At 37.9% G+C, this 23,353-nt stretch overlaps 1 protein-coding gene across 7 annotated transcripts in view; it reads left to right on the top strand.

Moving 5' to 3' along the window:
• The window catches only part of PTPRM (protein tyrosine phosphatase receptor type M), a 474,059-nt gene that overhangs the window by 258,068 nt on the left and 192,638 nt on the right, over positions 1-23,353 (top strand). For all 7 annotated transcript variants that reach the window (XM_062570156.1, XM_062570154.1, XM_062570152.1 and 4 more), the window contains exons 10-11: positions 2,173-2,374; positions 7,854-7,956. In XM_062570156.1, the coding sequence (XP_062426140.1) occupies positions 2,173-2,374; positions 7,854-7,956 (305 nt within the window). The remainder of the gene's footprint in view (positions 1-2,172; positions 2,375-7,853; positions 7,957-23,353) is intronic.

Genomic DNA, 23,353 nt, shown 5'->3' with positions numbered 1-23,353 from the left:
GCTCCTGGTGGAAAAGCTCGATCACACCTTTATGTCTAGCATTTCTTATTCTGAGTCCGTAACTTTCCATGTTATTAAAAATCTCATAGTTTAGTCTGTTTTCTGGGGCCAGGCTCTTATTTTTAGTGCCTGAAGTAGACAGTCTCTTAATATATCTGGTGGGAAAAACTGTGCATTAAAATATCAAGCATTAAAGTATTCATTGCTATTGTGAAATTAGGAGCAAATCCAATTATTTTACCAATATTTGAAATGGAAAAAAAGCTTTCAGATGAAGAAATGACATAAATTTTTAAAACCATTTTGCTCCTTTATCAGCAGTACAGGTCCACAGTTTGTAAGAATAAAGGGATTAGTCTTTTGTATAAGGTTTCACCTAAATTTGATAAAATTGTGAACACCCAGTGAAAACATGACCCTCGTGTCTTTCTTTTTCATCCCTGCAAAGCTGAACTAGAATGGTGGAAGTGACAAAGCAGTTTAAAAAAAAAGATAGGAGCAGTCTTACAAACAGGATTAAAATATAGAAACAATACAAGCTCATTTTGACCAGTCAAAACACTTCTGTTGTGGTTCGCCTGACTCATGGAGGAGCTTATTTTATTACAGAACATCAGCCACTTAGCTATCTAATAACTAAAGGTAAAAAATGTTAAGAATGTAACATAGCCTGCAAAATTTCCAGCATCCTGATTTACTTTGAAATAAAATTTACCTGAGATTCTGGGAAATGCAATTAAGAATTACAAAAACCTAGGAAAACAAGTTAAAGGGAGCCTCAAGAGTTCATTTTGTCCTAGAATTGGATCAGCTGTGTATAAAACATAACTTCCAGGTAGTTATCTAACCTGTCTTTTAAAATCACCAAAAATATACATGCCTACTGTGCCACAGACAGAAAAGCACTTACCATCAGAAAGAGGGATTTTTTTGAATATGTAACCTTAATTTTTACTTCAGGTACTTGGTGGCATCTTATGTTAGAATTGGGAAGGTTAGTTGGGTTTTTTTAAGGCACGTTCAGCTCAATTTATGGATGAGGAATTGTAGAGAAGCTGCCTGTATCTAACAAAACAATATCAGAGTTTATCTAGACTGTATCAGAGTTTTCATTACTCATTTTCAGCATTTTATAGGTGTTGTATTAGATGGGTCACGTAAAAATCAATTTTCATTAAGTCAGAGATTTTAGGAAATGGCAAGTGTTTAAGCTGTGCAGTGCCAACACTTAGGTATTTCTATCTAAATATTATTTTATATATCTTCTTAATTATAGTAATATGGCATAAATGTAACAAAAAGGCTGTCAATTATCACTTTGTGTGTTAATGCTGGAATTATACATATTTGCATACAAACAAAACTATTTAAAAATAAAAAGTGATGAATCATTTTTAGTTTTTAAGTTTTTAATGGATTTCTTACTTTTAAATTCTCATTACATTGCATGGAAATTAGTAACTAAAAAAAAATCTATATAGAGCTTTACTGTGAAATTGCTAATGAAAACAAATGCAACTGAATCAAAGAAGGAACAGAGGAACAGTATATATTTTGCATATATTACTTAAATTCCTCTACTTACCTTTGAATGAGGATCTTGCAAAGGTACAATTTAATAACCTGAAAATTTCCAATTTAGCAATTACAATATCTAAGCTTCAGACTGAAGACAAGCTTTACCCAGTTTCTGAAGAATTCACCTTAAGCTGCCCTTATCATCTACTAAGGATAATCTTATTCAGAGCAAAGTGTAATTATAGTCAAGTCAGCTAGAACTGCAGCCACACATTTTGCTATTTACTTACCTGTTTTTACCTGGTTGTTTTGATGATGTTATTGTTGCTGCTCAAAACCAACAGTAAGATGGATTCAAAAAATGACATTCTGAAAGCCAGCGTCTTAAAGGAGTTAATGTAAGCCTGAATCCATTCTTTACAGTTGTAATTTAGCTGCCTCTAAGTCCTTGTATCTATAAAAGTAATAATTCATACCAGTTATGGCTGAGTTTCTGTGTCTGTTCATGGGATTCAGGATTTGAAGAGTATAAGAGAGTAAGATAGCTTATCATAAAATGTCTGACAGTGCATACATCAGAAGGGTTTACTGGATAAAGATGCAATCTTTGTCCATCTGCTCAAGACAGTTTATAACTTTCTTATTCTTTTGCAGATCACCTACAAAGCAGTCAGTTCCTTTGACCCAGAAATAGATTTATCCAATCAAAGTGGACGAGTCTCAAAGCTAGGAAATGAAACTCACTATCTCTTTTTTGGACTATATCCTGGCACTACCTACTCTTTTACCATCAGAGCCAGCACAGCTAAAGGCTTTGGACCTCCAATCACAAATCAATTCACCACTAAAATATCAGGTATTTGACTAAAGAATATTACCATTTGTTTGTGATAATGATGTGGGTAATTCTCTTGTTGTTTACTACTTCTAGGATTTTACAAACAGCAAATTGAAAAGGTATGGTAAATGTTCATACCTGAAGATGTCAAAGTGACATACGCTAACATCTTTGAAAAACTGTGCTGGACCATAAGTACTTTGAAATTCCTATTCACAACTGTGACTTACCATGCAAGAAGCCCTATGAATTATATGCCTGGAGTCAATGCCAGCTGCTGTTGCAACATTTACTGTAGGGTTTTTTGGACATGAGGATGAGGGTTCCATTCAGAGCTTATTCAGCCTTGACATGATTCTAAATTAGTACAGTAATGGTGGTGGAAAATCTCTTTAATGAGCTGTGAACAATTGAGAGTAGAGTAGAGCAGAAATACTATACATCTAGTGCTTGCTTAGAAAGTGTAGCTAACTGCCAGCATGCATACATTCCTAGCAGGCATGTGGACTGAAGTGGGTATGAAACTGTATTAGACAAGAACATCAAGACTAGTGGTTTTCAGATAACAGCAGCATGACTCTGTCACTTCTGCAGATCCATGAACAATATTTTAAAGCCCTCCCAGAGGCAGAGGAACACTTTATTCCTCCAGCTGATGGGATACAATACTATTACATACTCTAAAATACTTATGTAGTTCATGGCAAAATGTTTTGCAAAGTTACAGTTGAAATCCCTTTACTCTCCACCTCTCTACAACCTTCTTGAGAATTAAACTGACAGTTGCATTATGGCTCCTCAGTCATATTTGCAAAAATTGCCTTATCTATTTGTGTTCAACTTTGGTTTTCAGAAAAAGTAAAACAAAGCATTCGAGTACAAAACTTTTCTTTCTCTTCTGCTCTCATTCTGTGTACTTTTCCCAATCACTAATTTTCTGTCCTCAGTGTGGAATGAAAAAGAAAAAGTAACAAAGAAGTGTTAATCAGTTATAGAGCAATTAATTTTTATTATAAGAAAGGCCAATTAATGTAAGGTGTAAATTGCTTTAATTCAGGTGATTGTAGAAAAAAAAATCTGTCGATACATTTCAAGTTAAAAGTTATTCATAGTGAAAAGCATAAACATAATTAACTGATCAGTAAATACAAGGTTCATTTTCCAATTTTTTTCCTACAGTGCACAGAGCCTTTCTCTGCCAGAAATCAAATTCTGACATAGCAAGAACTTGATATAAGTTAGGATGGCAGAATCAGGCCTTATTAGAATAAAGAAGAAAGGAGACTGTTGAGTGTGGAAAGAATCTGGGCTTTTGGGAATAGTGCTGGAGCTTAAATTGTTTTCCTTTCCTAAATTTGGTATTTAGTTACCAACTAAAAGTCATTAGTGTGCATGGATATTACAGGCACATTTTGAAATGAGACCAAGCTCCAAACAAGCACATGGTGAGGTTCAGCAAGTAGTCTTGTCTGAGTCCTCCTCTCTCCTTACTTCTTGTTAGTTACTGTAGAAACAGCGAATGCTTATGACTTATCCTGGTTACTTAAAGCCTACTTCTTGCTGAAATAAAAATAGAAGCAGATTACATACCTTTCTTATGATCATAGAAAAAGCCTGACAGAATTTTAGGTGTTGAACATGTTGCCATCGTATTCATGCAGTGCTGTTGCCCCATAATCCCCTTGCCCCACTGTAAGGCTTTGAGGCTCTTGATGTGGTCAGTGCTCTCCATTCTAAAATGCTGAACATTTATGGATAAAAGATTTCACAGTACTTTTAGAACTGATGATGTGGCAACAGTGCATTCTGGCCAATTTCCAACTTGAGTTGTTGCATTTTAATTTGTCTGAATCTAGACTGCATTTTCATTTGAATAAAATACTCTTAATTTCCTGTCTGAAGTTGTTGAGTAGTACTATCCTATGCCATAAACAGTTGCCATGTTTCAGTCTACAGCTGTTTGATTGCCAGTGATGGATGAAGTAATCCGTATGTAAATGTGTATTACTAAAAGCAGAGCTAGTAGCAGTGCCTGCCATCAGAATTGATGGACACTGTTTTCTGTTGCCTATAACTTTGTGAAGCATCATCTGTGCAGGCTGAAATTTTACATGCTGCCTCTCTTACCCAGAAGAGTTTCATCCATTTTCAGGAACGTGACTGATGTAATGAAAAATTCTGGTGTCCAAAAGGCTTTTGACACTGTCTTCCATAACATCCTCCTAGATAAGCTCAGGAAGTGTGGGTTAGACAAGTGGACAGTGAGGTGGATTGAGAACTGGCTGAAAGGCAGAGCTCGGAGGGTCATCATCAGTGGTGCGAAGTCCGATTGGAGGCCTGTGGCTAGTACTGGGTCTCATCCTGTTCAACTTCTTCATCAATGACCTGGATGAGGGGACGGAGTGCCTCCTCACCAAGTTTGCTGATGATACCAAGCTGCGAGGAGTGGCTGACACACCAGAGGGCTGTGCTGCCATTCAGAGAAACCTGGACAGGCTGGAGGGTTGGGCGGAGAGAAACCTCCTGAGGTTCAACAAGGGCAAGTGCAGAGTCCTGCACCTAGGGAAAAATAACCCTAGGCAGAAGTACAAGCTGGAGGCTGACCTGCTGGAGAGCATCTCTGCAGAGAAGGACCTGGGAGTGATGGTGGATGACAAGTTGACCATGAGCCAGCAATGTGCCCTTATGGCCAAGAAGACCAATGGTTTCCTGGGGTGCATTAGGAAGAGTGTTGCCAGCAGGTTGAGGGGGGGTGATCCTGCCTGTCTACGCAGCCCTGGGGAGGCCTCATCTCGAGTCCTGTGTCCAGTTCTGGGCTCCCCAGTACAAGAGAGACATGGAGCTACTGGAGAGAGTCCAGCATAGGGCTACAAAGACGATGAGAGAGCTGGAGCATCTGCGCTGTGAGGAAGGGCTGCAATAGCTGGGTCTGTTCAGCCTGGGGAAGAGAAGACTGAGGGGGGATCTTATCAATGTGGATAAGTGCCCGAAGGGAGGGTGTCAAGAAGACAAGGACAAACTCTTTTCAGTTGTCCCATGTGCCAGGACAAGAGGCAATGGGCACAAACTGAAGCACAGGAAGTTCTGCCTGACCATGAGGGGGAATTTCTTCCCTGTGAGAGTGACGGAGCACTGGACCAGGTTGCCCAGAGACGTTGTGGAGTCTCCTTCTCTGGAGATCTTCAAGGCTCGCCTGGATGCAACCCTGTCTAACATGCTCTCGGTGACCCTGCTGAGCGGGGCGGTTGGACTAGGTGATCTCCAGAGGTCCCTTCCAACCTTATTGATTCTAGGATTCTATGATTCCTAAAGTGCTTTCAAATAGGGATTTAGATATTTAGCAGGGAAGAGGCATTACTTTTGCTATCTCTCTGAAAATCTATCTAGATTTTGACAGTGTATAAATGTTGTGGTTTGTACACAACCCGTGGAAACTTGCCAGAATGGAGTAGCTAGTGTCACCAGAGAAGCCATCCTCACCAAGTAACCTCAAGCCCTGTGAGCTTTCAAAGCCAAGCCTGTGTGGGCATTAGCCCACAGCGTGACCTGCCACATACACAGCAGCTCCGAAGGCCCTACCTGGTAGCAGGTGTGAGCTTGCTACTGCTCGTGACCAGGCTGTGCCTTTGCAAAAGGTGAGAAGAGGAAGTGTATCTCCTGTTTTCTTGCTTTTTACTGGTAAGCTCCTCCTTCACATGTGGGTGATGGGGAGGAGGAAGGATCCTAACCCAGGCAGAAAAAAGGAGAAAAAAGAACTTATCTTGCATAAGTCACAAGTTGGGAAGATTAAAAAGCTTGTCCAGATGTAGGCAGGAAGACCAAGGACAAGAAGTGACAATGTTCCGAAATGCTCAGAGTTCATGCAGTTGTTCAGAGTACAGAGTTCATTTTTGGAGTTGCAGTTACTCTGTGCTTCCCTCATTTTTTGGATGTACAACATCAGACTCGGGCGTTATTTGAACAAGTGCTGAATATTCAAAACTACAGCAGAAATCAGTGAAAAGTGATCTGAGTCTTCAAAGTTCTCTGGAATATTATGCGTTTAGGAGCCTTGAAGTGGGTACCCAAGTTATTTTAAAATGAAGTCTGAACGTTTGTATCTTACATCAAGGATTGTAAACAGAGGATAAAAATACTCTCTCAGCTCACAAGAAGTATTTTGAAGATTAATTTTTTATTTGTGCAGCGTCTCAGAATTGATGAATACTAATGAAAAGTGATGAAGATATTATTAATTTTTCGCAGCTGACTGTGAAGTGTTATAGACAAAAAGTGTTAATACAGACCGTAGATGGGTAAATAGGGTAATATAAGAGAGATAAAGGACAAAGAAGTTTCTACACCTTTCAAATAGCACAGCTGCTACTAGGAGACTGAAAAGGAAGGTTAAAAATATGCCTTAAAGAGAAAGACTCAAGTTGGTGCTATTTAATTTACTAGAGAAGCTTAAGGGTTGACATTATCTATATGTGAAGCAAAAGTGTGCTCTTACTAACTTCATCAGTGTGGTACACAAAGTCTCCAATGGCTGGAAAATGAAGCTAACCAAATTCAGATGCCAAGGATAATCAGCCACTGGAAGAGCCTACTAAAGGAAAGATCTTCTCTCCCCTCCCTTCCCCCCCCCCCCCCCCCCCGCCCCAACTGTATTTAATGTTTCAAGTGAGAATTGATTTAGGGAAGTTTTTTGCCCTGCATTATATCTATGGTCAAAGAGATCATTGCAGTGATCACTTTGGGGTTTTATAACTTTTAAATCCTGCAAATGTGTATCACCATTAACAGTTGTACAATAAGGATCCAACAGACAACTGAACAACCAATTTAGTGAGCACTGTTCCATCCAATATTATGAGAAATGTGACTATCTGATAGCAATGAAGAAGTAACAGTAGTGGAATTCAGTATCTGAGGCATCATTTCTTTCATTCACAACTGTAATTCCGTATAATGAAGACCCAGTTTGCTGAAGTGCTATTGAGTGTGACTTCAAACTAAGATAAGCTCTCGTGATGATAATCATGTGTTATTATTGTAAGTGATGTCTGTGGTGGACGAGAGCCCCCTGACAGTTGCAACACTACTAAAATTGCGGAAATGGGAAGTTCTGAGAGTGTATCCAGGTACCATAGATGTACTGAGAATGCTAGGTTTGTATTTTCAGAAGCTACAGCCACTTTGGCATGTACGTTTTCAAGTGCTCCTCTTGTGATAACCTAAAAATATTTCATCATCAAGTCATGGATTCTCACTGCTTTCTGGAAGCTTACTGCTGTAAGGATCTCCTGGGTATCTTAAAATTGGCAATGAATTAGTGTTTCTTTGTTTTTCTGCTGCTGTTATTTAACAACTGTCTGATACTTACTTTGTAACTCAAGGTATGCTAGACTAACAATATGGTCTTTCTTTTGCAAGTCCTTAAAATTGTCTATTGAAATAAAGACACAGGTCTTGAAAGAAAAAATAATGACTATTATTTCCTCTTTTCTTATTCTAGCACCCTCTATGCCACCGTATGAACTTGAAACACCTTTGAATCAAACTGACAGCACTGTGACAGTCTTGCTGAAACCTGCACAGAGCAGAGGTGCTCCTGTCAGGTACTGGGGGAAAAATCTTTAGAGAATTAAAACCAAATTGATTAATTTCTTGAACATGTTTTCTGGGGATTTTCTACACAGCAATCAGTGTCTAAATTCATGTCTGTATTAGCTCTAATTAAATTAAATAACCGAAGAAAATGGAAGTGCTTTGAAGTTGAGTGCTTGGGTATTGTTTAAAGGATTTGATCCAGATGCAAGTGGCTTTTTCTTTGAAGATAAGGAACAAAGCCATAGTTCTGTTGTGTGGGTGGCTTCTTTAAGGTAATTGCTTACTTCAGTGTTACAAGTTCAAGGGCACATCACATTTTTTATCCTGAGCTACTGTGTTTTTAATAGTCACTCTTGTTTACTTCACAGATTTAGTATTATCAGCTTTTAGTAAGTTAGCTAATTTTAAAAATATGGACTGTAACATTAATAAAGTATTTAAATTTAATTGGCTGTGAGAGCAGAAATGGGGCTGGGGAATGGAAAACCAGTAACTCTGATTCTTTAGTGTTATGCAATATCTGCTAATGAATTTCCAATTTTCAGTGATTCATTTCGCAGATTGATATACAGTACTATGCAAGTCTTACATGGATTAGAATAAAAGAAGCCTGCTTTTCAGAGAGGAAAACAGAGGAATGGCTAGATTGAATGAGAACCAGTCATGAGCTCAATGCCCTGAATAGATGAAAATACCTATTAGAGAAATACAGATTTTCCAGAGGTTTAGGTGGTTTTTTTTGTTTGGTTGGTTGGTTTTGGTTTTGGGGTTTTTTTTTGCTTTTGATATATCAGGTAGACTCAATAGTGATTAATCCTTTTGTTACTGTTAGGAAGAGTTTCTGTCTGTGATGAATGGCTGTTGACTATTTCCATTCTGATGCTGACATGTTTGGTAATTTCTGTTGTTTGAGAAATATGGATCTGGTATATTCATATATAAGTGAATTAAATATTCTTTGGGTTTCTTTAGACTATTCGGTACTTAATAGAATTAGTTTGTGTTTTGTGCAACATATTGTTGCACTGGTATCTGTGTGTGTATATAAATATGTGTGTGTAAGACAACTTTTTAAAAACAAAATGTGACATGCTAGAGAAGTCTGAACCAGCTAAGAAAAAACAGAAAGCAATTACATCAGATTTAATGAAACTGATTTAGCAGATTAGATGAGGAACAGAATGGGTTTATTAAACAATTTGAGGTTTGTCTTTATTTCCTAAACCTATAGTGCAGTCCTTCTGAATTGAAGCTTTTGAATTAAAATGGTACTAGTTGGAGTCATTATTGTATAAACACGAACATGCTAGACCATAAATAAGAAAACAGTTTCATTCCTTTTATCTGTGTCATGAACTAAAGATGATTGACTCCTGTGGTAGTAGTGATACATCAGAAACTTCAGTGACAGTATCAAGAAGCTAGTTTGGAGATTAAAGTATGCCAAATAAGGAGATGAGTGCTTAGAAAAATAGGAGGAGGGATGTAAAGAAACATCAAACTGTAGAACTGACAGAAACAGATGAACACATTACAGCAAATTTACCAAAGTCTTTTGCAATAGATCTTAAAATAAAATGAATACTGCGAATAAAATGAAATGAAAATAAAATGAATATTGCGAACTCATAATATCAATACTGAATGAAGCAGAGAGTGAAAATTAAAGTAAAAGTTTCGTAACATTTTACTGTGCATTATGTTCTCAAGAATAGTGTCATTGGATAGCTTGCAGAACACATTCTGCGTACAGATTTTATTATCTTAATTTATATTCATTGGGTTTGGAAAGTTTAGTCATACTTCATTTATGCACTCCACTAAGAAAGATGCCTGTATATTGATTCTGCTACAACCACCAGCTTGGTTAATGCAGATTTTTGAACTTGCACTAAACTTGCAGTGTAAATGATTTTGTTGTTTTATTGATCAACACATCAGCCATGTTACATAAAATTCTTTAATTCCTGAGATGGATAAAGAGAGCATAAATTCTGCTGTTCAAGTCAGTAAAGTTAATATCCAAGGATACCCAATTCAGATATACCTGATTCAGAAATCCAGCATTTTTTCTGTGATGAATTTTTTTTTCTCTAATCAAATATAAATAATAGTCCTGGTGTCTGATACCTTATTTAGAATTCCCTCACAATAACCCTAGCAGAGAAAGGAAGATTGCTTAAATATTGCTTCAAAAAGTAGACAGTAAGGAGCTGTTCAGGAAGCTCTATTTGCAATGATAAAGTACACATTAATCATGAAGGCCAAATGGCATTCCAGGTTGTTTTAGAATTCATAAAACTAGACATGATTAAAATGTGTTTTGTCAGAGTTTTAATACAACAAATACTGCTTGCTTTTGTCTTCAATTTCAAGTCTAGCATGTTTTATAGCTGCTGCTGTGTCTATTTCAAGGAGATTATCTTGGAATTATATATGTTTAAAGCAGTAATGCATTAAGTAACAATGAATGTATTTGTTTATTTAACTGTTGGCTGAGCTATTTTGATTTTTGTTTTTGAATTTAAAGTGATAGCTATGTGGAAATTGTGGAATATATTTGTTGTGTGTGCATATTAATCTTTTTTTTCAAAGATACATATATTTAAAAGTTAGTATAGTTTTTAAAAAGTCATATGAAAAGACAACTTTAAGTATTTCTCTTATAAGAGGTATTCAGCATTTATTGAGGGACTCATTTTTCAAAGGCAATTTCATTTCTGCCTTGTACTTCTCCAGTGGGAGTTAGCCTAAAGTTTAAAAGACCCTGGGGCCAGATTATCTGCGATTACATAGACTGGTGCAGTTCCATTTACTTCAGCTGAGGAATATTAATTTATTTGAAAGACCTGACTCATACACAGGAATGAAAAGTGTGATGCTCAGGGATTGCATGTATTTATTTTGTGCTACACATTTACATTAGAAGGAAGTGCTAGTGACCCTGTTGATTTTCTACATTATAAAAAGTTCTTCCATTGTAAAAAGTTCTTGTGACCTTTGCTGGAAAAGTTTTCTGTGTTTTGCTGCAAGCTTTTAACTTCTACAGGGAGAAGCAAAATTTCTTTTTCTGATAAACTTCCATTCAGGTTAGCTGTAATAAAGGTTGAATGTTGTCACATCTTTATCTCACTTGCTTAATCAGCAAAATACCGTCAGCATACCTGCCTCCTCCTGCTCTTCTACGCCACATCCTCAAAAAGCCCTAAGTATAAATATCCTAGAGGTTTTGGCCCAGATAATACCAGGAACACCTGGCAATAGTCAGCACTCTGGAAGAAGGAGGAAGAAGGATAAGAAACAAGCCAGGGCCATCCAGACTCGACTCCGCCTGCCTGGTCTTTGGGTGGGTGTGTATGGATAGGAGATGAGCTTTCCTTTCGTGCAGCGCAAAGGCCAAGCAGAGCTAATTGTATCAGCCTGTCATCGCCAGGATGCAGTACTTGGCCTCAAATCCTCGATTACCCCGTTAGGATGCCCGGGTAGTTCCTGTCTGGAGTTTATGGAGTTGGTCCTGCAGCTCCTGGGGCTGCAGCCTGTGCTACAGTGCTGAAAAGCCCAGACAGGATGGGAGGGAGAGAGAAATTGTCACAACTCCAAGTAGTATAATTTAAAAGAACCTTGAAGAAAACATGTGAAGGAAACCACACACAGATAAACCATGAATCATTGGTGTTCAAATTCGCCACAGAAATGAGAGACTGCTAGAGTGAATGCAGTTTGTGTACTCTTAATGCATCCCCTTTATCATCAGTTTGCCTGTTGTTTTCAACACACAGAATGGGTACCCTAAAAAAGAACAGTTTTACTGGGAAAATAAATCTGACGTTTCGTTAGCTGCAGTGCTTGGTTTTGAAACATATCTTCTAATCTCTTTTCTATGGAGAAATAAATTTTTTAGATATTTTGAAGTATAGCTAAAGAATACCACAGAGGTTCCAACCTGTGTGTTATCTAAGGCAGTATACTCCTTTCTACTACTTCATCAGGTAAACACTTCATGAAATCTTCAGACAGTCTAAGTTCTACTGAGAACTGCATTTCTTGCTGGCCTAATCCAGACCTTTGAAGGCACATGGTAAATGCTAGGTTTGTTATCGCAGGTGGAATTAGGGCTATCTGGATGTGGACCCTGTGTAGGGACAGCATGATTCATATCATGATTCACAGAATAAAGAAACCTCTTTCAGCTGAAGCTCAGGTCATATTTCATTCTGTATGTGGCTTCACCATTTCAGCAGCACTGGTAATACAGTGGTCCTTAAATGAATGAGTGAAGAGTTACCTCCTACCTGCTGATTAGCCATGGGAGAAAGAAAATTAAACTGTGATTGTCCTACCTGAAAAGCACCAACTGATGTTTTATACAACACAACAGACTCTGCTAGAATCACCGGGTACTGCACATGAAGCAGAGGTCACAATCGCTTTCTCATCCCTCCCTCATTTATTCCAAGGGAAAAAAAAAATTTAGGGATCATCTATGAAGCTTGAGAGATCTTGCACAGGACCCTCCAATCTGACTGACGGCTTTCCAGAGAAGCCACTAATTACCACTGTCCTTGAAGCTTACACGACAACACTTATGTAGCCAGCAGACTATATTGTTTCACTGGCAATCAAGAAATCCACAGAAAAAATAGCCAGGATGTTTGGAAAGCAGTGGCAGACATCACTAGAACTCAAAAAGCAGCAGGGTTTCAAGCACTATGAATGCAGAAGTTTTAGGATATTTTCCATAATCTCCTTAAATAGACCATAGGACACTTGCTTTGCTGTTGCAAGTACGTGCCAGGCTAAGGACTGGGCCTAAAAGTTGAAACCCACTTCTCAGAGAAGATACAGATACCTCAACCTAGGTTTATGTAATGCATGTTAAAAGAGCAGGATGAATTTCCATGCATGAATTATGGAGGCAGACATCATGAGTAAGATTATAAATTCAGGATAAGTGAGTAAATGAGTTCTGAAATGTGGGAAAACTGATTTGCACAATAAGAGACATCTTTGCTTTCTGTGTGGGCAAAAACATAACAGCACATGCAAATAAAAGCATTACAATATCTGTATTTTTAGCTCTGACCCCTTATAATTCCTACCTAGCATGTTATATAATTCTAGCATATTACTGTAATTTCTTTCTATTTCCAGTGACATTACTACATTGGGTAGTAATGCAGTAACAGGAAAAAAGAAAATCTGACATAGAGACAGCTCGGGAGAGAACTATCCAAAGTATACATGAGAAGGGAGAGATCTGGAAAGCTTCCTAATAAATGAAAAGTGAACTTTCTGCTTTTCAGGAGCTCTGATAAAATAGCCTAGATGTTTGGTGGATTTGTGATAAAGAAATTGTTATGCTGAAATAATGTTACTATGCATGTTCTAGTAGCATTACTAACTTACTAGTTTTCTGAACTGTCCTGTATAAAATACAGCCTTTTGAAATACAATGAGACCACAAGGCCTATGCAGCATGAAGGGAACTTAAAATCTGCTCTTTTTATTTGCTTGTCACAAGTATACTTTATGTTGTTTAAGGGTCTGTAAACATGAAGCGTTGAATTGTATTGTTGAATTGTAGGGTCAGCTCTTGCCTGCAAACTGTATTTCCAGATTATAGTTTTACAACCCATAAGGCAGCCAGTAAACTTGTTTGAGGATGTCTGTGATACTGAAGGAATGGGGTTTTATTGGTGCCCATAATTGTCACTTCTTTATAGCAACAAGTATACTTATTTACAGCAAAAGGGTCAACTTCAGTTTCATTGAAGGAACAGTACGGTAATTGCTTATGCTGTAAAAATGTTGTAATTCTTTTTTGCTATGCTGTAGAACTTGTCCTTGGATTTTACTGTGACTTGAGTTAGAATTTATGGTACGAGTTACCTAGGCATGCTCAGTGTAGCCTCATGTGTCCTCCTGACTTGTTCGGAAATGTCCATGATAACTTTTATCGTGACTTCTCACACAGTCCCCGGATAAATGGAACATTGATTCTTGATTTCTTCAAGTAGAAATCTATGCCACTGAGAACCCAACACGTAATGTTATCTGTCATGTGATTGCTGTAAATTAATGTATGACAGATAAAGCAAGCTAGAGCAGTTCAAGAACAGAAGAGAGAATAGATTATTCTATATCTCTGAATAGATTATTTTTCAGTTTCATAACTCACCACTGCTTTCTCAACAGCTTATGTATAAAGTGACAGCTAAGACATTTGCAGCATTGTTAAAAGACTCCAAATCTTGTTTTCTTTTGACCTTCCCTCAATATGCTGGCCCTAAGTAGGATGCAGTGGAGACCATATCGTTGACTAATTCCTTACGACAGTCTTCTCTGTAGTGCTTTTTTTATTCCCTTTCATAATCTTGTTCAGCTAGGCTAGTTTTCTCGTAACAGCCTTTGGATCGCTGGGTGTTTCTGGTCTCCCTGGTGAAGGCTGAAGTCCAGGAGCGGTTCATTTGGTGAACAGTAAGCTTTTGAAATTCATACTGTTTTTTTCTGGCGCCAGAAAGCCAACATCTGTCAGACATGATTAAACTTGTTTTTGTTAGATCTGCTTATTAGAATGAGCACACTGGTCTCTGGCTACACGTGCAACAGAGCAGTGCCATTTTTTTGCGGTCATTTTTTGAGGAAGGACTACTCAGCGCTCCAAAGGCCCTGTTTAGCCTACTTAAGTTCAGACCTTGCACCAGTATTTTTACTGGTGGATTTTGCATGCCCAGTACCGTTCTCTGGCACTAAGACCTAGTGACTGAAAACAGTCTGTGTTCATCCTGTTCAGCTCCAAGGCAGAATGGTCGGGTGCAGACTGCCAGCTGGGAATGGGCCCTGATCTGTGTCCAGAAATGGTGGCTGGCTCATAACAAAGCCCTGCTGGGGACCGTTCTAACCTTTTAATAGGAGGGAGGACAGCCTTCTACTGCTAGGTGGTCTATAGGCAGCTAAGTCTTAGCAAATCAACTGGCCTGTTCTCAAATTTTACTATATTTCCAGTAACCTAATAGAAACCTCTATTCGGGAGCACAAAGCTTTTACATCTCCTCCTATTCAATCAAGAGACCTGAAGTCCTCTTCCTTTCTTGCAGAAGTTTTAATGTGTTTTATTTTGTATGGTCACTGAATAAAAAGCAGATATATCCAGGGATATAAGGCGAGTGTGCAGCCATTTGGTTAGGCAGGTTTCTTTGTGAATGCTCTCCTCCTCCTGTGATTCTTCTGCTTCTGTCTGCATGCTGGGCCAGCTTCAACAGGAGGCCAAAATAACACTCTTAGGTGGGAAGAAGGTGGGAGCTGTGTGACAAAAGCCTCTCTAGTTGAAGGAAATGTAGAGCTCAGGACTCCAGCTTCTGGGGATGTGCTTGAGCCATTAGTTTGTTGTAAAAAAAGCTGGCCTGCCACTATCACATCTTGTATAAAAGACCTCAGGCATTTGTATCCTAAGCAGATGGACAGCTATACTGTAATGCCCTGCATAAAGTGCCTTTCTGGTGTTTGTATGTGAACTTCTCCTACTGGTTGAGTTTAAGCAGTTCCTCCCTTATGGGCACATTAAATCATGTCACAGAGGCAGTGTAAAAGGTCCCACTTTAATCTCTCCGAACAGGCCTCTGGGCTCTGTAAGAAACCCATTCCTCTTTCCTGCTGACGGTGAATTTGGCTCAGGTGTATTTGCTGAGCACTTGTCTTGGAGGAGATAGGTGCTTGGCTTTAAAACAGGCCTGAAGAATTCAGGGACCGTAATGAAGGAGTTATGACTGTCGCTGGGAACTACGGCATTACGCAATTTTAGAAGTGCACTCATTTTATACATACTTGAGTTCAAACGCAGAACAACCAAAGCCCTCTTTGAAAATGGAGGAAAGAGATGCTGTTGTCTCATTTTTACTAATGTATTCTAGGAATTTATTTTGGTTTTACTGTGTGCTGTGGAAGGATTGTAGCCACATAAATCAGTCACATTTTCCTGAGTGACTGTTGAACAGGCTTATATGGGGATGTGCTTTTCTGGAGACATTCTAAAGTCATTTTTTGAAGAACTATACCACAGTAGCTGTATGTTACCAACATAGTTAGCTGTTTGTGACTATGGTGCTGATCGAGGCTGTAAAATTGTGTTACGAATTGTCAGGCATATACCACACATTCCTGTCTCTGGGAGCTTTCAGTATTGGTATTACTATATATTATGCATGTGTCACCTTCCCATAGCCATGATGTCAGTGTGTGATAAGACTTTACAGTGTGGTTTACCACCTCACGACAATTTTTCTGGTTTCCTGGCGGTTTGAACTTCATCAGTATTTTTGCTCTTGGGTGCAACGTTCCAAAGCTGTGATGCCAAAAATCCCTTTCCACTGGTCTGCGTATATCATTCCCCAGTAAAGCCAAGCTTTGTCAAGAGGGCCACACAGATCAAGGAGCCAAAAATCGATTTTTTTTCCTAACTTGGATTATGACACGAAAGAAAAGTCTACTGTTTAAATTACTTTTCCATAGATTCTTCAACAATGGCGCATTTGCGTACTAGACATTTTCATAGTGGACATCAGAATTTTTTCTTTCAGTATTGGTTGTTTTTTGTGAGCAAGGTTAGTGTTTGCTAGAGAATAAAGAACTCATATAAATGGCTGGATTAATAAAGATTTTCTTACTAGTACACGAATGGATTCCTAACTCTCAGTGTAAATAATACTTGATTGAGCTGTTTTGTATGTTGTTATACTAAAGCATTTTGATGTTATGTTCTAAGCAAACAAGTAAATGTTTTTGTTTGATATTAAGTAGTATTAAAGAAGATGAAAGAATAAAGGGGAATGCTACATGGAAAGAGGAAGAAAAGCTATGAATGTGCTCCTCGTGAAACACTACCATTTCCCTTACTTGATGGTGAAGGATTATTCATTTTACTGAACATCAACATGAAAACTTTCTTTCTGTTATACTGCTTATTTAAGCAGGAAAGGAAATCACCAGCATTTGCCACAAGCATCATGACTATAAAGCATTGCTAAGTAAAAGCTAATCTGCTCAACTGGATTACATTAAATGACATAAAGAAACATTAGAGTCACTGTGCTCTACAACTGAAAGCAGCAACTGTTTAGCAGAAGCAGTATAAATGCCTTAGCCTAAAACAGTCTCAGAGAGTGGTAGGATAGAAGTCTAAGATATTCTAAAATCATGAATTTAGGGAGGTTTTACTATGGGGAGATAAGATGAGAGTGAACAAATTAACTGTGTTCTCATATCTAGAGCTGAAGCTGTTTTCAAGATTAGTCTCATAAAGAGTAGAAGCGAACAGCAAGAATCTCATCTGTATTTAACAGCTGCTCTAATCCTGAACTGCACAGAATCTTTTATCTATGGCCAGATTTCCTCTGGGAAGAGCTGTAAGGTGTCATGCTGCCAGGGTTTCTGTGCCAGTTAATCCTACCAAAATCATTCCCAGTGCAGGGAGGAGGAAGAGTTATACCTTCACTGGCAGAATACAGGTCAGCCCTGTTTTTGTCAACAGAAGCCCTGAGAAACTGGGGACAGTGCCACAAAAACAGATTGTTTTTGTGTATCTGCCTACATCATTCTGCACTGCTGATTAGAGTGTCCTGCAGAGCTTTCTTGGTAGAAAAGAAAGGGCGAAAATGAACACAGACAGTAATCTCCATTTCCAAATTAGTGGACCAGGGCTCACTGCATTTTGGCTGTGGAAAGAGATGATAGCACTGAGAGACAATAATTTTGTTGTGAAGATTTAAGAAATCACTGTCTCTCACTTACTGTTCTGCCTCTCTATCAGAGGTTACCAAACCCATAGCAGAGCTGGCAGGAGAAAATGTATCTGGTCCTTGGGCTGCTTACGTGGTAACACTAGACTTTTCTGTAAGCAGCTGAAGTATAGGCACTTGCTTCTCACCACCGAGTCTCTCATGAAGTCATAACATCTGCCAGAGAAAGAATGGACAAATGAAACTGCATCTTAAACCACGAGAGCAGCTCTGTTTGAGCTAGTCTCTCAGGGCTCCATGTTCTATCCCCTGGTTGAATAGATGGAAAACAATATCCTCTGTAAGTGCTTTAATGAGCAATAAAGTTTTCAAGCTTTGAGTCAAAAAAAGCTGTTGAAATTGGCTTGTGTATTCCTTCAGCTGTCTCAGCAAGTACATTTCTTTTTTCTGTGCAGCATGCAAACCAGCAGGTTGCAGAGCATCCTTGAAGAAAGGAGAAAATAAGCATTCTCCCTCTATTTATTTAGTCCATTTGTTGTAACACATCTGTTTGCTTAATTCCCCAGCCCAATTCAGGAGTAAGCTTCCCGTGCACTGCTTTGTGGAATATAGAAAGATCTCACTATTTTAGTGGTAACTTTATGTCATAAATCTATTAGCTGATCTCCTACTCCAAATACTACCTCTTCATCTCTGCATAATACCCAGGCCCCTTGATTAATTTGCATGTGTGTGCTATTTTGCATTCATTGAAAAATGGGTAAGAGCTATGCAATTTCCCATAGTTTGCATGTGGATGTGGTTACAGTTGCAGAGCTTCCACACCTCATGGCCACCTTCATGGCATAGTCATATCACTGCAAGAGTTTATGTTTTGCTGGGAAGTACTGAAGAGAGTCAAGTATTGAAGAGTATTGCTTACTTATAAATTTTATTTCATAACAGAAGTGGTTTTAGTGCTTTATAGTAGCATTGTCCCATCTGTCTGTTGATTTTTTTTTCATTTTTGTTTTAGATTTGTAAACCCCTAAAAATATTCCAGTGGAGTAACAGATCTGTATTTTGTTATTTTATATCTATAAGCCATAGGGTTTTTTTCTTACCTTTCTAACCGTGCGCCTCTAGAAATTTGCAGAGCATAGAGTGAAAAACACTGATCTAGGATGCAACATCTAATATAATAAAAATAGATTGGAAGTTGTGTACAGGAAAATGAGCAATAGTGTGTCTTACCATTTCTGTTTCAGATTAGATAGATCTGAGGAAATATTCCTATTTCTGAAGATGATTTCTCTTTATTTATTTATCTACTATTCTCACTTTATTTCTCAAACACTTTTTTTCATTATTCTTTTAGTTTATCATTGTGTAGCTGTTAATTTCCTTCAAGGCTATTCAGGAACAGACCTGTAGTTTGCAGGTCGCCCTGGATTTCTTTGAATGTAGAAAAGATTCAAGCCAGCTCTTGCATGACAACTGCCTCTTACTCCATTTTTCAGACCTTTTGAATTCCACACAGTGTTTCATCATATGACATCCAGCATAGCTGAACATTGCAGATTGATAACAGTGTAGTATAATATTTTCTAAAGATATTCTTAAATCTCAAAATTATTTAGTCTAAAGAACATAGCACGTGCTTCCAACTTAAAGAACTAGCAGCTTCCCTGGGAAGTAGGATTCTTCTCTCTTATTTTGTTAGGAATGCGAGTAAACTGATCTCTTAGACCTTGCTAAATCTATTCCTTATCTCCATCATGAAGATTGGAGAATAGCATTGTATCATATTCTGTGGTGCAAAAAATAACTGCTTTTTCACCCTGGTTTGGATGGCAGAAAGGAACCCCTCAGAACCTGACAAGTCACTTATCAGTGACTTCGCCAGAGCTGAAAGTGTGTTGTAATGAATCTTTCCAGTGTGGTCAGAAGCAGACCTATGATTTGCAAGGTTTATTGAATTTCCTTTGAATATTAGTCAGGCATATGCTTTTGCAAATACTGCTTCTTATTCTGAGATCAGCTGCGTGATGTCACTGGTGGTTGTGTATTGGTTTGCATGTGTTCAGAATTTCCCTTTGTTTCTTCCCGATTGATTTTTTACTTTAATAGCACTGAGCATCAATATTTCCTTTCTCTGAGACAGACTGAAAGGATCAGTCAGCTCTACCATGGCTTTCAGTTTTAAATATTTCATTCAGATCCTCTCTAACTTCATTCTTTTTAAGCTAAATGATTTCAGACAATTTTGTTTTCTTTAATTTCTTTTAATCTATGATTTTAATCCTTATTCCATGCTTCCAGTTGTTTTATAAATTGGCCTTGGCAGCCTGCAAACTTGTGAGTTAAATAGTGTAATATTGGCTGATAAAAGCACTTTGCTTGCTGTACCAAGATATTTTTTTTCTCTTTATGAACTTATCATTTTTCTGTGTTCTTTTTAAAAACACTAGATGAAGAACAGAGAGCTGATTAAAAAGCTTTGAAATAGTCACTGGATTGTTCCAAGTATCGTAAATGTAAATTAATTCAAAATATATTTTATGGCTTGGTACCAAAAACACTGTCATAGTTTCAGCAAAATTCACTGAAACAAAACAATGTTAAAACCTTAAACCTTCAAGGATTCAATTCTTCAGACAATGAAAATCTTATTTTGTGATGTAATGGCACATTTTAGCCTGCAATGATAGATAAGATTGCTCCATTCTTACAATTCACCACTATGCATAGGGTTCCAAGGTCATATTATTTGATTTGGACTAACTTCTGCTCACAGTTGTGCTTGTTTACAATCTGGTCACATTTTGTTAAGACCTTGGTAATTCATCTGAACTCCACACTCAGGTAAATTGAACAGATGAACAGAAACATGTTTATTAAAAGAATCTTAAAATAATTTGCTCACATCTGCTTCAACTTGGCTCTGAGAAGCAGTCTTATCTGACTGAAACAGAGACATTTAGAGATGACTATGAAAATCTGTGAAAAATAGAAATTATCTATTTTTATACCATATAAGGTGATCATTTTGCATAGTGCCTATGATTTCTAACCTTTAATTAAAATTGCTATATCCTTGTACTTGTTACAAATTTTTAATTATTAAATTGCAATGACATCAAAGAAAAAAGTGCTCCGATAAGGAAATCTGTAGATTAGTTAAGACAAAATAATCAGCAGAAAAAAATCTTTCATCCCAAACTAATTTACTTGAAATTCTATGCCTGATGTAAAGATTAATAACAGGTGGCCTTTTAGGGAGCACTCAGCTTGAGTCTAATGTTCTAGTTGTTCTTTTATTATCCCAAACTTCCATAACTAAAGGATTTTTTCACCCTGCCCTTTGCTCACAATATAGAACTGTAATTGAGTTCATATTTCTCACCCAACCTTTCAGCTGTAATTAATATTTTATTATATCAGATTTTATCACTAAATAGCCTAGCAACAGGGTGTCGAGCCACACACACTCTTGCACACACATCTACACACACAAAAGCGATAGTGACTTATTGATGCCAGGCGAGTTCCTTGTAATGAGTTATGGTTGAGAGAATACAAAATACATTCGTGGTACCCAGCTAATATTCCAAAGCAATTTAGAACTGATTTTATCTTGAGCAAACCAGGACAAGGAGAGATTAAAGTTACAAGAACAGAATATTCAACACTGTGGATCTATTTATTATATCAAACATGTGGCATCTAACAAAAATAGCCTGTGCAAGACCAGCTATTACCTGTTTTCATTATTACATTTATGAACAAGATCAGTTTAGGTCAGATGCTTTTTGTACTCAAAGAGTTGCATCCTCTTCTCTGAGCTATGCTAAGCAGGAAGACCTCCACAGCATGACAGATGTAAAAATCTGAGCATTTAAAGGGCTATCCTGTTTGTTCTTTAAGCTGCAAAAAACAAAATGCATTTGTTTCACTATACTCCATACTGAGAATATTTTTATAACTCTAGACTTCTGATAAAAGAATGTGTTTTTAATGTGGATTTTGAAAGATGGAGACAGTCATCATATCAGTAACTGTGAGCAATTTTGGAGAGAAATGTTGCCTAAAACTACAAAACTTTGGTGATTGGTATCTTCATTATAAATGCCTCCCACATAATTAAGGACTAACTTACATTCCTATTCCAACAAGATTTTACAGCAATCTCTCTCTCACTCTCTTCCCCTTCCTTCTTTCCACCGTGCTTTGAATAAGGGATTGCTTGAGATAAATGAAGATGGAGGCACTAACAGGACACAGTAGAAGAAGCTGCATACCCAAAAAATGGATTCTTAAGTCATTCATATTAACAGAAGTAACCTATTGAAATACATCTCTGTAACAGTTTTTGTTTATTTTCTTTGTACATCTGGGCAAAGCAGCCCAGATACTGAGTAGGCCCATCTCCCCCAAGGGAGAGCTCTGTTGTAGTGATGAAGAGTTGCTATGCCTCTTCAGAAGGCCAGGAAAGGACTTACAGTGTGTTTCTGGTTGCTGAAAATCATAGTCATCTTACTGCAGGAAAGATGGCCTAGAAGATACAACACTGGAGCAAGAGGCAGATGAGACTGAGGTTTTATTTCTGATTCAGCTACAGACAGTCCGTGTAGCTTCCTCCAAGTCAATATATCTTGCTTTCTGCATCTTTATCTGCAAAATGAAAACAAAGGGAAATAGCATTTTCTTCTCTCAAAATTACCTGTGAGAGAAAAATATTTATGAATGATTGTAACAACTCAGCAGTTGTGATTACTGTCATAATAAGCAGCTATATGTATAGATAGTCGTCAGGTGAGAATTATTTCTTTTTTCACTCACTTCTTTCATCATGTCCAGCAGAAGATCTCTGAATAGTGGCTTTGTGGAATGTTTTCCTTTATTCTCACAATCCATCCTTGGTTTTCATTCATTTTAGAATTCTGTGGTGAGCAGACTGAAGGAAGTAGGAGGCATCCCCTTTTATATTACTGTATAGTGAGGTCAGTCTCAAAGCTCTGGAGAATCCAAAGCCTTAGCTCAGTTTAGGCCAGCACCATTCAAGTTAGTGGTAATGCTGTTTGTGCTTTAAGTTCAGAGCATAAAGCCTTGTGAAAGAGATCGATAGTATCTGACATTTAGAGGGACCATGCCCTTACTCTTGAGTAGGAGCAAAACCTGCTCAATGGTGAAATGGATGAAGGAAATGATCCTTGGCTTGTATGTGCTACATAACGTATCCAAGATAAGAATTAAAATTTCTGGAACATAAACTAAGTTAAAGTTCGTGCCTAATTTTCTCTTGGTTTCTTAAAAAAATGGTAGTTTGGGATCTCTTGGTACAGAGGAAAGACCCAAATTAGCATCCATACGGAAGTAGTTAGTGTCATTTGGTCTGCCAGTAGACAGCTACAGCTCATGTACCGGCAAGCCCATATGTAGCTTGGAAGCGGCCACAGCATGTGTTGCCTCTTTCCCAGCCGATAGTAAGGAGATATTAAAAGGAGCTGAGCAGATTGAGGGTGGGAGCTGGTGATCACAGATGATGTGTGGAATGCAGATGGGAATATGGCATGTTCTTGGGTAAAAGTTTTAAACTTCCCATCATAAAATTTGCAGTGTCTTAGTCTGTTTATAAGGCTTTTAAACATCTTCTGTTTCAAATGGCATTTAAAGAGCCCAACTACCTGAT

This window comes from Rhea pennata, chromosome 2 (genome assembly GCF_028389875.1).
Source record: "Rhea pennata isolate bPtePen1 chromosome 2, bPtePen1.pri, whole genome shotgun sequence".
Classification (NCBI taxonomy): Eukaryota; Metazoa; Chordata; class Aves; order Rheiformes; family Rheidae; genus Rhea; species Rhea pennata.
Note: the sequence above shows the minus strand (reverse complement) of the source record. Positions and strands in the feature narration are given on the sequence as shown.